General features: G+C 38.1%; 1 protein-coding gene across 1 annotated transcript in view; it reads left to right on the top strand.

The window, feature by feature from the left end:
• Positions 1 to 14,417, top strand: part of LOC121421105 (cytoskeleton-associated protein 5-like) — a 77,714-nt gene that overhangs the window by 44,897 nt on the left and 18,400 nt on the right. Inside the window, 9 exon segments of the mRNA XM_041615738.1 lie at positions 1,301 to 1,501; positions 3,839 to 3,961; positions 6,366 to 6,482; positions 7,804 to 7,953; positions 8,431 to 8,634; positions 9,454 to 9,589; positions 11,380 to 11,573; positions 12,893 to 13,041; positions 14,085 to 14,108. Of these exon segments, the coding sequence (XP_041471672.1) occupies positions 1,301 to 1,501; positions 3,839 to 3,961; positions 6,366 to 6,482; positions 7,804 to 7,953; positions 8,431 to 8,634; positions 9,454 to 9,589; positions 11,380 to 11,573; positions 12,893 to 13,041; positions 14,085 to 14,108 (1,298 nt within the window).

Consider the following 14,417-nt stretch of genomic DNA (forward strand, 5'->3'; position numbering starts at 1 on the left):
GACCACGGAAAGGATGTCGAGGTAAGAAATATGATGACCAAGATAAAAATAATATAAATGACTACAGAATGAGCTCCGTGGGAGGTTAGCGATGACGGGAAGTAACTAGCGCCGACGGCGGGAAGTACTTCGACATCGGAAAGTAATCTATGACCTCGGAAAGGATGTCGAGGTAAGAAATGTGATGACCAAGATAAAAATAATATAAATGACTACAGAATGCGCTCCGTGGGTGGTTAGCGATGACGGGAAATAAATAGCGATGACGGGAAATAAATAGCGCCGACGGCGGGAAGTACTTCGACATCGGAATTTAATCTATGACCACGGAAAGGATGTCGAGGTAAGAAATATGATGATCAAGATAAAAATAATATAAATGACTACAGAATGCGCTCCGTGGGTGGTTAGCGATGACGGGAAATAAATGGTGCGGACGGTAGCAAGTACTTAAACATCGGAATATAATCTATGACCACAGAAAGGATGTCGAGGTAAGAAATATGATGACCAAGATAAAAATAATGTGACTACAGAATACCCTCCGTGGGTGATAAGCGATGTCGGGGAGTAAAGAGCGCCGACGGCGGTAAGTACTCAGACATCGGAATATAATCTATGTCGCATTTATATGATGAAATCGTTATTTCATATAAAAATCGCAATTAATGCAATTAAAAGGCATGCCTGTGCAAAAAATAGATATATGCAATCACGTTCGCTTCACGCAACCCGGATGTTGTTAGCAGTCTTATCGATCCGTCATTGTTATTTGCGACGAAGCGAGACGCTCCAATTAGCGAGTCGGCAAGATAAAAGGATGTAACGGGAAGGGATATCACCCAAAATGAATGGGAAAAGGGGGGTCGTCGGGTTGCGTCGGCTCTCGTCGCTCCCCGTCTGGAATCAGACCCGGATCTTGATATTCCGTCGCGACGAGTAGCGACGCATAAGGGATTTTTGATGACGTGCCTAAGATGACTGGAAAGCTAAAGGTAACATCCAATTTCATTGGTTAAATGACATGTGACCGTGCAATAGCTTTTACTATCACACCTATGAATGCCTGTGTCAGGAAGAATGCTACAGCTGTTCTACCTCTCTTCATGATGCATTTATCATATAACAAGATGTTCAAGATGACTGATAAACTAGATGTAATAATACATGTTTGTTAACCAGGTTCCAAATCAGAGCAACTCAGTTGGTCAAATGACTACAGGTGACCATGCGTTGATATTTACTATCACACTTGTGAATGTTAATGACAGCTTTTGTATTTTCTGTCTTCTACACTCAGCCATCATCTAAGGACCAGGTTGTTGGGATCATGGAGAAACAACGCCCTAACATTCCCGCCAAGCCAGGCAAACCAGAGAAGGCCACCAAGGCTCCCAAGAAGGAGTCCTCAAGACCTTCCACAGCGGCTCCTGCTGCAGAGGAACCCGAACCCAAGAAAGAATCCGCTCCAACCAAACGACCAAAGACCGCACCGGCTAAGGTACGATCTCTACCCTGATTACCTCTTCTAATGCAGCATTCAGTTGTAAGATGCACCTCTCGACCCACAGGAATGGTGCGGCATTGTCCCTATGTGAGTCTTACGTATGTGGTACTTGACGCAATTTCAGTCTCGACATTGACACACTTTGCGGGGGAGCGTTTCATTGAAAGGATGTTTTACCCGACAAGTCCGGGGCTCTGTAACACAAAGGTTAGCGATTAATAGTATGCTTGAATTTCACGGATGATTGTACGTTGTAGCCAGTGCAATCAATTGTAGAAAAATGTTCTACGATCATTGCTAAGCTTTGTGTTACGGGCCCCTTTTTTATCTGATAGTTACCATAGCAATGGTGCTTCTCAGCCAATGAAAACCAAGGGTAGCTGTCAGATCCGACAACTTTTCAGACAAACATGTTGATGAAATGCTCTGCAACTTGCGACCCACTCACAGTACTTGACTGACCATCAACGCATATACGGGTCATAGACATGACTGACCTTTTGCTTCAGTGACGGTACTGTGAGTCATCAGTGTCTAGTGAGCCTGACATGACTCTCCCATGATGCACCATTCCCGGGGGTCAAGAGGTCATCTTACAACTAACAGCTATTTAATGACAATGTTGCTTAAAATCCCTCCAATAATATGACCTTCTGTTGCATACCCAAATGCTTTGCAAAATCTCTGTAAAGTAGACATTGTCTTAGCCTTTCTCAATCTTGCATAAGATGTCTCTGTGTTATTGTCTTCCTTGTGGAGCTGAAATTCTGCCTGTCTCCATATTCCTCTTACCCATTCACGAGAAGATTTTTCTTTTTCATCTTTTTTCCCCTCTCAAAATTTCTACTCTCAAAAATGGTTACAAGTAGTTTGTCACTGTGAAACCTGCAAACAAAACTAATTGTATACAGATTTATTTATGAGCTGTCACCTTCAAATGTTCACCTTATCAGTGTTTACCTACTTTGCAAGTTTAGGGTCCTGTGGCATAAGGCTTAAGGCGGTGCTGCACCATCCCGAGTTTGCTCAATCTCGAGATTTTAGCCCGATCAGCCCTCTTCGCGATTAATCTCGAGATTCAAGAAACCCCGTCTCCACCATCGCACGAAGAGCGATTCTTGCTCGAACGAGGCAACAAGCCCGATATTCCGAGCATGCGCACTTTCGATCTTGGAGTTTCAACGGCCCGCGCTTTTGAATAACTTCCCGCGATATGCAACCAAGTACATGTACTCTTTTCACTAGCACTTTCGCCGAATTCGACCGTTGTTATGCAACAATCCTCTCAGCTCAGCAGCGCTATAATTATAACCGAGTGAAGTATTCTTCGTTTAATATGATGGCGGAGGAGGCAACGACAGAGGGGGAGAGAGAGAGAGGAGGAGGAGGAAAGAAATGCTATTTGCTCACATTTTGCGAAGGAATAAGACGACACTGCTGTCAGTATTGTCATTGACTATGACCATCGTCGATAGAGAGCGCCTCCCCCATCGGTCTGGTCTCTCCCAAAATCCATTCACGGGGGGCTGGACACCATCGTTGCTGATTGGAGAATTGATGAACGCTATAAAGTTGACTTTCGCAAGCGTTCGGTACAATCACGATGTGTTTATGTTTTGACCAAGGCGGAAATGGAACGCGAATTGCATTATGGACTGAAGGTCATGAATAAATTAACCCGAGTCCAAACCCGAGTGCGTCTGCACCTACGAAATAGCGCGATAATTCGTAAATAGCGCGCTATTTTGCAAATAAACCCGAGTTGACTTGGGATTGCAATCTCGAGATTAATCCTACGAACTAGCGCGATAATTGCGTCTGCATTACAAACAATCTCGAGATTTTTCAGATCGGGATAATTTGCCGGATCAGAAATAGCGCGCTAATTTGAAAACTCGGGATGGTGCAGACGGCCCTTTAGAGAATCATTGATCGCAGGGCCGATTTCTACAAATGATTGCATTGATTATTGTGCATGATTTATCCTAGAAGTCAGCCCAACGATCAAACCCCAAGCTTTCTGATTCTGGGCCAAAGGACTAAAGTGTCTTTTCTATCTAGTCTTTACATAGGTTTCACAGTGATGTAGTCCCTTCAATGTTAATGAATTGTAATTGCTTTCTTTGTATATGTGACTGTGATCCTTTGCTTTGTCTTATTTTCCTGAGCTCCTATCCACTTTCTACTCAACCATATTTTGACCTTTGAACTTGCTTTAATGTTGACAAATTCTTTTTCTTTGATTACGTGCTGTGATATTTATTGCTTTATCTTTCTTTTTCTGCGCCTGTCCACTTTCTACTCAACCATATCTTGACCTTTGAACTCTAGCCAGTGCAAAATGACACTGGATCTACCAGTAGCCTGTCAAGCTCTGCCAGTGCGCCACCAAGTGAGGGCGCCCCATCCAAGGGCAAGCCGGGCAAAGGGGCGGCGACAGCGTCGAAGGGAAAGGTATCAGAATAGTGGATACTCTTATGGGCATGAGTTGACGGTCATACTAATCCCACATGTTTAGCATGCTTTTATTAACCCATGCGTTATCCATTTTAATCACTGCATTCCAGCTCTCAAAGTACGTGTACCCTAAATAGGAGGACAAGACGGTATTTAGAGGGCATGTGACAATAAGCCAACCCATACCTGACAAGCAGCAATGTATTTCAGTGACCTTCAATATACATGCGATTTGATTGCTCCACGCCTGCAGAACTTGCAAGCTGCACAGATCTTGGCAGTAACAAATGGTTAAACTTTTGATCTTAAAGGACAAGTCCACCCCAACAAAAACTTGATTTGAATAAAAAGAGAAAAATTCAACAAGCACAACACTGAAAATTTCATCAAAATCGGATGTAAAATAAGAAAGTTATAGCATTTTAAAGTTTCGCTTATTTTCAGCAAAATAGTTACCGGTATATGAACGAGCCAGTTACATCCGAATGAGAGAGTTGATGACATCACTCACTCACTATTTCTTTTGTATTTTATTATATGAAATATGAAATATTTTGATTTTCTCGTCATTGTCATGTAAAATGAAGTTTCATTCCTCCCTAAACACGTGGAATTCCATTATTTTAACATTTTGTGCTTCAGGCAAGGGGGTCCTAATCGTCAAATTCGTAAAAATTGAAATATTGTATAATTCAAACAATAAAAAACAAAAGAAATAGTGAGTGAGTGACATCATCGACTCTCTCATTTGGATGTAACTGGCTCGTTCATATAACTATTTTGTTGAAAATAAGCGAAACTTTGAAATGTCATAACTTTCTTATTTTACATCCGATTTTGATGAAATTATCAGCATTGTGCTTGTCTGATTTTTCTCTATTGATTCAAATCAACATTTTTCTGAGGTGGACTTGACCTTTAAGACATTATGTCATTTCTAACCAACACAATTGAACTCTCATGATAGAATGTTGGCAGTACCAACAACGTTTCTTGATAGTAAAAAACCCCTGTACAATGCACACAGAATGCCCCAAGTAGCACACATTTCCAAAGCCAGAGATACACAAGTGATCTGCTTTAATACCGCAAGAGCCTGTTACTTGCAGCCGCTTCGGGTCTTCTCCCAGAGTTCTGCGTCATCCTCTGGATAATGGACTACAACTTGCCTGAAACAAAGTTTTAAGCATGCTCAAATCTTGACTGCGGGTAAATCACACTTGCGTGCGCACCGGCGGGGAAACCACGTGCAAGATACGTGCTATTCACTTTCCAGTGTGTGCGTTCTGCATGTAGCAAAAATTGTTTCATGCATGTCGCATGCAAGGCTTGCACAGAGAGATGTGCGAGGCCCTTTGGGACCTGAAATTGAAAATAAAAATGTGTTCAGAAATCACTTGAATAAAATATTAAAATGAAGAAGGAAATGATTTACAGGGATATTTTTCTGAGCAAAATATCTCTGAGAAAAACTGACAAATTGGTATTCCCTCTGCAAGCAGTATAAGCAATAGATAGTATATAGTTCAATGCACTTTTAATAGCTCTCATCCCAGATAGTGCACAGGTCATTGCACTTTCATTTCATGCACACACCAAGAAATGGTAATTATTCAAAGCACTGAACCAGAAAGATTAGTGAAACAAAATAAATATTACTTTTCTATATGGGTAATCAGTAGGTAAAGCTTCTTTTTATCAATGAATTAAGTTTCGACCAATCATATTGCTTGGATCTCAGTATGTGGAATCATTGCATTTAATATTCCTCATACTTTGCGTATCCATAAGACATGGTACTCAATGCACTCTGAAATAATATCAATTATCATTGTCATTCTTGTGTTTATTATTGTTCATTCCAGGTGATAACCCCCTTGTAATTTTGTCATTTTCCCATTCATTGCAGTATATTAATAACTACATGGACATGTCTGTATTTTATATTTCTAACACAAATGAATGTTAACCTATTACTTATTGGCATGGATAACTCCATTTATTTACTTTTGTCTACACCTACTATATTTACTGGTGATTTTGAATTTGAGAATTTTGTATTCATCTTTTGTGTCATTTTCGAAATCTTGTCTTGCATTTAACATTAGTTTTCATACATGGTCAAGCACAATTCTCCCCGTGTTTATGACTATGTTTGTGTATACAGACCACAATACTATGTACAGAACTCCATCCCAATCTAACAATTTGATTTAACTGAGTGTGGTACATACAGGTTTCACAGTACACCATTCATGGGCAATTGCTGTTCATGAAAAGTGTGTTCTTTTCATCTTTAAGAGAATTCCCCTGAAGACGACAAGGAGACACTTGTCGAAACGTAAAAAATGTTGTAATTAAAACAAAATTAATTCTTTTATGGATTTAATGTTTTTTTTAGGCAGGAAAAGCTGCTCCATCTTCTAAGAAGAAGAAAGACGAAGACGAGGATACGGGACCGGCTGTTATTCAGAACAATGGCAAAGACAGGAGATTAAAAGATGAATCAGATCTCAAGGTAAGTATTCAAGATGAAGATGAAATGGCAGCATTATTATTTGTTAAGCCTTTTCGCCATTTTTACTGCACGAGCACTAAAAGGTCATGTGAGATAGACCATGAAGGTGGTTTTCAAATTCACTGACATAAGCATTAGTGATTTGATGATTATTTTTATCAATTCCTTTATAAAATTCTTTTCTTTACCTTCAAGCTGAAGAGTAAGAAATTGTTCATAATCACCGGTATTTGACAGTAGCCCCCCCCCAAAATAGTAAATGAGCCATAAGTGGACAGTACAACAAACAATTTCCAAGTTTGATCACTGACGTGCTATTCTAGTCACCTGGGACCCGATTATAAAACCTGTTATGATAACAAATTTGCAATCACCGTTTTAAGCTACTGAAATCATTGATTGTCTTTATGAAATGGAACCCTGGGCCCCGTCTTACAAAGAGTTACGATTGATCCGATCAATCGGAACTCTGGAAATCCATCAGTGTCATAATTTTTTTCTACGAAAAACTTGCACAATGTCCCCAGTATGCAAAGAGAATCACAGTGAATTTTCGAGAAAACAATGAATGCATGAATAGACATCACAGCTAGAAAATATTTTTAACAAAAATGCATAATAGATGTTGACATTGCTGGCTGTCCATAGTTACAATTGATCGGATCAATTGTAACTCTTTGTAAGACGGGGCCTTGGTCCATACCATGTCTTTCTTTCACCTTTGAGAGGTGCCAGGTGAATTTCAACTTCATTTAATTTTTTTTCAAAGTTAACATTGCTTTGACTTTTAAAAATGTGAACTTTAAGTTCCATTTGTTTAATATATCTGTTAATTTTTGGAAAAATGAAGTGCCAAGAAAATTTCCCCTTAAATCATGAAGTGGTTCATAAAATGACAATGTTCATGTTACAGGCAAAAGAAATTCAATGGTGATGTTTCAGTCACATATATCTTTAAAATGATCTTTAGAATTTCTGCATGAATAGGATTTTTCTCCCTTGGTGTTTTTCAATCCGTATCATGAATAATCAAATTATCAAAATAATCAAAATTCTTGATTTTATAAAGACAACAGCTGTGATAGGTGGTGATTTTTTACCTGATTGCTAAGAAAGCATGAATGCTTGTAAGCAAGCAACCAGAGGACCGACGGCTTAAGGTCCTCTCCGAAGGACCTGGTAGTGAGGATTAATGCCTTACCAAAGGGCACTAGCGCACCTAGTGGGAATCGAACCCTGGTCACCGGAATACGAATCCCCCGCTCTACCAACTGAGCTATCGCGCCTCCTTTTCGTTTAACTTCATATCTGAAATATTCAGGTTCTGAAATGGAATTTCACGACCCCTCGTGGCGAGTACGTTGATCAGCTGAAGGATCAGATCCAGCCGTGTGTTAGCAAGACTCTCTTTGGACTCCTCTTCCACAGTGATTTCAAGAAACATATAACAGCTGTGGGCATCCTTACACAGGTATGATTGTATAATAGTTTGAATGTTTTCATTTACTTGGTTTTGTTACAGAAAGTTTTGTCCATCGATCCTCGCCAATAGTATGATCAATAGAAAAAAAAACACCTGAAATAGTGATTTCACACAATATACAAGAAATCCATGTGCCATCTTTTTATTTTTTTTCCTTTTTCATTGCAGTATCTAGAGAGCGATAAGAATGCAAAAAAGTCTGATCTCAAATGCAATCAAGACCATTCAAGAATGCAATAAAATTCAATCAGGAATGCAATCAAGTTTTAAAAAGAATGTGGTCAAATGCAGTTATAACAGCGATTAAATTCAGATGAGAATGCAGTCAAGTGCAGTCATGACAGCAATCAAATCCATTTGAGACTGCAATCAAGTAAATTCATGACTGCAATCAAATCCAGTTGAGAATGTAATCAAGAATGCAATCAGTCACATACTTTTCCACTCCATCCTTTCTCATTACAGTTTGTAGAGAGCAATCAGAATGCAATCAAATCCAACCTTGATGTCTTACTGAAATGGGTATCCCTGCGGTTCTTTGATACCAACACTAGTGTTTTAGTGAAGGTGTTGGAGTTTCTTCGTTCAGCGTTTACCATGCTGTCATCAATGGATTACAGCCTTCTGGATCAAGAAGCGAATAGTTTCATCCCTTATCTCATTCTCAAAGTAAGTCCTTTAATCCTAAATTTAAATGGAGGGGGATCAAGTCGATTCAATTTGAATTTATGATTTTGGCTCAAATGCCTCATGTGGTGACAAGCTGTTCTATGATTTTTTTTTGAAGTCTCACTGTACCAAGTTTTCTCAAAATATGACAAGGGTTTGCCGGGTCATGGCCTACTTTGAAATCATATGTTGGCTAAAAAACACAATTTTGTTATGACTTTGTCAGAAATTAATTAAAAAAATACTGATTCATAAGAACTGCAACAAACACTGACTGCTACTTTTCCATATTAAGTCATTTTAGTAATATTTTCTCTGAAAAATAATCCAGATTCAATCAATGGCCGAGATCTGATGGGGGGGGGGTCAAATTGACCCCACCCCTCCCCAGTGTGTGTTTGTCTGAAATAGCGCAGTTAAGATAAGGGTTAAGCAAACATAATTTGCCATTGAATTTAAGAATTCTATCATCGCAAGAGAATTTCAAAATTGGAAGTCAATCTTTTCTAACAGTATTCGTTCTTTGCACTTTGACACTCACCCAAACTCTAATTCTTTCTTTTTCTTGTGCACCTCAGAATATTTATAGATAGATGGCGCCATATGAATGCCTATTATCATTATTATTTAAATTGCTTCAATTAAAAAAAAAAGAAAAAATAATAGACCATGAAATATTAACACCAATATTGTTAATATAACTATTTTTGGATAAGTGTAATCATGAAACGATCTGCATGTAAAATATTGGCCTACATATTATTGAAACTAATGTGAAACGATTATTTTGTTTTTAACCATTATGTTCAATTTTGTCAGATTGGGGATCCCAAGGAGAACGTACGTAAGGATGTGAAAGCCGTCATCAAGCTACTTACGAAGCTTTACCCAGCCAGTAAAATGTTTGGATTCCTTATGGATGGCCTCAAGTCCAAGAACGCAAGACAAAGAACAGGTTAGGATCGTCACTATATGGAGATGTAAACAATTGTAAACTAACCGCAAATGAATTGTAAAAAGCACATGAAAGGATGTAGACTACAGTTGACACACGTTATAGAGTTCGCAAGATTCTTCAATATTAAAGGGGAATGAAACCTTTGGAACAAATAGGCTTGTGTAGAAACAGAAAAATCAAAGAATAAGAATAAAGAAAGATTGAGAAAAATCAGACAAATAATGAGAAAGTTATGAGCATTTGAATATTGCAATCACTAATGCTATGGAGATCCTCCCATTGGCAATGCGACAAGGATGTGTGATGTCACTGATGAACAACTTTCCCTTTGGTGGACTATAAAATACCCTCAAAATGTCTCTTTTTGCTTTTTCTTATGATGATACAAACTCTTTATCCATGATGCATTCTTAAAAAATATGTATTACATGCCCTCATGTAGACAGAACACATGATTTATGGATAGATGAGATAAAATAGGCAATTCAAGTGAAATATATACTAAAGTAATGGGGAAAGTTGTTCACAAGTGACATCACACATCTTTGTCGCATTGCCAATTTGCTATCTCCATAGCATTAGTGATCGCAATATTCAAATGCTCATAACTTTCTCATTATTTGTCCGATTTTTCTCAAACTTTCATTGATCTGTTCTTTGATTTTTCTGTTTTCAAACAAGCTATCTTGTTCAAATGGTGGATGCAGCCATAATCATAAGAAGTAGGAAAAGAAAAAAGATGCAGAGAGAGAGAGAGAGAGAGAGGGAGGGAGGGGGAGACAAGGGAGAACATTGGGTAAATGTATAAAGAGAACGAGAGAGCCAGAGAAAAAGAATGGTGATTCAGCCAGCAAGATGCTTGAATTCCTAATGGATGGTATCAAGTCAAATAATGCAAGGCAAAGAACAGGTTAGGATTGTCGCTGAGTAAACATTTGTAAACTAACTGCAAATGAATTGTAAATAGCACATGAAAGGACGTAGACTGCAGTTGACACATCATAGAGTTTGCAAGAATCATCATTGTTGAAGGAGGCAGACATAACTATAAGAAGAAATAGGAAAAGAGAGGAGAGAGGGAGGGGGGGAGTGGAGGGACAAGGGAGTATATTGGGGAAATTTATAGAGGGAGAGAGGGGGTTAGAAAGAGAATTGTAAGATTGTAAGAAAGAGGGAAAGCTGAACCCCGCCAGTAAGATGTTTGGATTCTTGATAGTTGGTATGAAGTCCAAGAACACAAGACAGAGAATGGGTGATGTTTGTCATTCATAGAAACAAGAAGAAAAAAGAAAGGAACAGAGTGGGGGAAGGGAGGAAAAAAAGAATTAATCCATCCATTTATTGTCATGATTTATTTAATTATTTTTTTTTGGGGGGGGAGGAGAGGGGGTGCTTATCTTCAGGAGCTCGTTGCAGAAAGAGTTGCAATCAATCGCAACTCTCAAAATCATGCGCAAATTGATTTTCGACCAATCAACAACGCGTATTTGGGACTTGCGCATGATTTTTAGAGTTGCGATTGATTGCAACTCTTTCTGCAACGGGCCCCAGTTCATGTATATTACAATTAAATCCATAACTTGCTTCCTGTCACAAATCCGTCCATTCATTTGTATGTTCATTCCTCCATCCAACCAACCATCCACCCATTGTTTTAATTAATTAATTATTTTTTGTTTTTTTTGGGGGGGATGGGGGACTTTGAAAGGTCTTTATCTTCAACTCAATATATCTTACAGTTTAACTTGCTTCCTCTCACAATTCAATGTCACCCATTCTTTTTTCAGAATGTTTGGATGAGCTAGGCATCTTGATAGAGCTCTATGGTCTCAACGTCTGTCAGCCGTCCCCTCCCAAAGCACTCAAAGAGGTGGCTAGTCAGATTGCTGATAGAGATAACAATGTACGCTCGGCGGCCCTCAACACCCTCGTACAGGTCTACAGCATTGTTGGAGAAGACGTCTATAAATACATTGGGAATGTGAGTATGAGCTATTGAAGACTTAGGCTCGTATTCTGATAGCAGGTTTAACTTAAACTCAGGTTTAAAATTGGGGTTTAAGTATGGGAAGCCAAAAGTATCAAAATCTTTATTAAGTTGTATGTTTCTTATGTTTACTGTGATCTTTCCTGATTCATCGATGGTGAAGACAATCATCTATTTATACTTCCCAGACAATTATGAATGGTTTGAGAGCCAAATGAGCTGAAATATGATATCTCTACTATTAGTGATTTATGGAACAATTGGGTATCCATACTTAAACCACAACTTTGAACCTGAGTTTAAGTTAAACCCGACTTCAGAATACGGGCCTTAGTGTTTAGTAGTTACTTGTTTGGAAAACCCTACATTCATTAGTACACATCGATATAAAGGTCAAGTTTACACTAGTTATCAAAAAGTTGATTAGGATAAAGAAAGAAAAATAAACCAAGCTCATTGCTAAAAGTTTCATAAAAATCGTATGTCAAATAAGAAGGTCATTATTTATCGGCCTATTCCTTTGTTTATGTTATGATATGTATTTTGGGGGGTTTATTGTGAAGCGCATAGAGAAACTTTCTGCTTATTATGCAGTATATTAGTGATGTATTATCATTGTTATTATCACATTAAAAGTTTCACTTTTTCACAAAACAGTTGTGTGCATATCAAAGTAATATGAGAGATGATGATGATGTCATTCACTCACTATTTCTATTGTATATTGTTTTAAGAATTATACATTATTTCATATTTTTCTTATTTGACAATAAGGAAGCATCTTGATGAAATCGCAAGAGGTTGCAATAATGGTGACCCCTCGTATTTAAGTGGGAATCAAATCTCATTTTAAATTAAAGTTAGTAATAATTAATAATAATGGTCTTCATTAATACAGCGAAAAAGATTTGTTGCAGCCAAAGGCAGAATTGCAAATGCTAGTACAAGGTTAAAAAAAGACAAATTGACAAAAAGCGCAAACATACAAGCAAGGTATATATTACATAGGAATAAAAAAATACATATGAAGCAGCCAGTCAATACACAGTAAAGAGTGAACTCCATTCGACCTGGCAAAGGTAACAAGAAACATAAATGAGTAGCGATATAGAATTAGGTTTATCAAAAAATCAATAAGTATTTAATACGTGCGGAACGAAAACGGTAAGAACAACAGGGGAAAAGAAATGCGTAACAATTGGCATAATCATTTAGTAGCATTGTGGATTATTGAATTATAAAGAGAACAATATATCGGTGTAAAGTTATATTCTTTTTCTTTCTCTCTCCATTCTGCTTCATGATCCGCTTAGTTGAATGAGAAAGAGATGAGTTTACTTGAAGAGAGGATCAAGAGGTCGGGCAAGAAGCCGGCCCCGCCCAAGACCGCACCCGCCCCAGCTCAGAAGAATGCCGAGGAGAAGACCGCCCAGCGACCCGACGCCAAGAAATCAAACCTCCCGTATGTAACCTTTGACCTTTGCTTTTACCTTTGCATAACCTCCAGCTCGTATTACTAACCATTCAAATAAAGGGGGACAAAATGCCTGGCAAAGTACAGTGGTACTCAATAGTTAATGATCCCCACCAAAAAAATGAACATATTCATGGTATTCATAATTTACCAATTGAATTACTTAGAATTCATTATATTTTTGTCCTTTCGTATTCTTCCCATTTCGCGACTCAGTGAAGTCTTTGATAAAATTTTGGAGCAGGATAAGAATAAGTTTTAATTGGTGAATAAAATGTGTGATCTAAGTTAACCCAAGTTTAAGTAAACCATGGCCATTCGAGCACCATCAAATGAGTTTATTTTTTATTAACATACTTGTATGATGAATAGCTAGCTAAATGCATGATTGACATGAATGTGTATTGTGCAAGTTTCACAGTGCATGATACCAAATCACATTGATATTTTAGTAAAATGAATCATTCACTAACCCCTTCACTTTTAATCATGGATAACAGAAGAGGAAGGGGGGGCTGTTTCACAGATATTTAGGTGTTACTTTCATATTCACAGCTGTTTTCAGTATATAATGCAGCACTGCATTAATTAGATAAATATGCTTATGAGATGCGGGCTGCTGTTTAACCATCAATTAGATCTCCTGACAGATGCACTGTGAGCTATGGTACTTGTATGTATAAGTCGCATTTAAATTCTGTGAAACGAGTGTAATTCACTTCCAAATCGAAATCCTAAGTCAAACAGATATTTGAGGTCACAAAATAATAATAATGAGAGTTGCCTGTATTAAATTTTTGCATCATTATCATATACTACATGTAGTATGCCAGGGTTCATGTCAAATACTTTCAATGATCATTGTAGTATAAGCTCACAATTGATGGTAGAACATGCAATTAATTCTTTATGATCGATCAGGATCCACGCTTTGCTTAACAGATCAAATCTTAACACATTTCTCACGAGTATGCTCACAATCACAGTTTTATATTGCTTTATTTCTAATCCAATGTGACTAATGCATGCAGGCCGGGCTGGAGAGACGCTTACAGGTTGGTTGCGTGTTGTCAAGTTTTGCTTTCATTTCATATGTGTGTGCAGTGTTGTAGTTTAGATTGAATGAGAAAAAGGACCCTATCTCTTGCATACATCTTTCTCTTTCTCTCTCTCTCTCTCCCTCTCTCTAAGAGTCCTGCTTTAGAATATGTATACCACTTTAACTATATGTAAGTGTGTGTGTGTGATAGAGACAGAACAAAAGACTGACTCCGGAAACTGGTTTAGCCTCTATATTTTGTTTTGCTGCCATCGCACACTATGACTATTCTATACAAATCATATGTGTCTAGTACAAGTAAACT

This window comes from Lytechinus variegatus, chromosome 9, assembly GCF_018143015.1.
Source record: "Lytechinus variegatus isolate NC3 chromosome 9, Lvar_3.0, whole genome shotgun sequence".
NCBI classification, from domain to species: Eukaryota; Metazoa; Echinodermata; class Echinoidea; order Temnopleuroida; family Toxopneustidae; genus Lytechinus; species Lytechinus variegatus.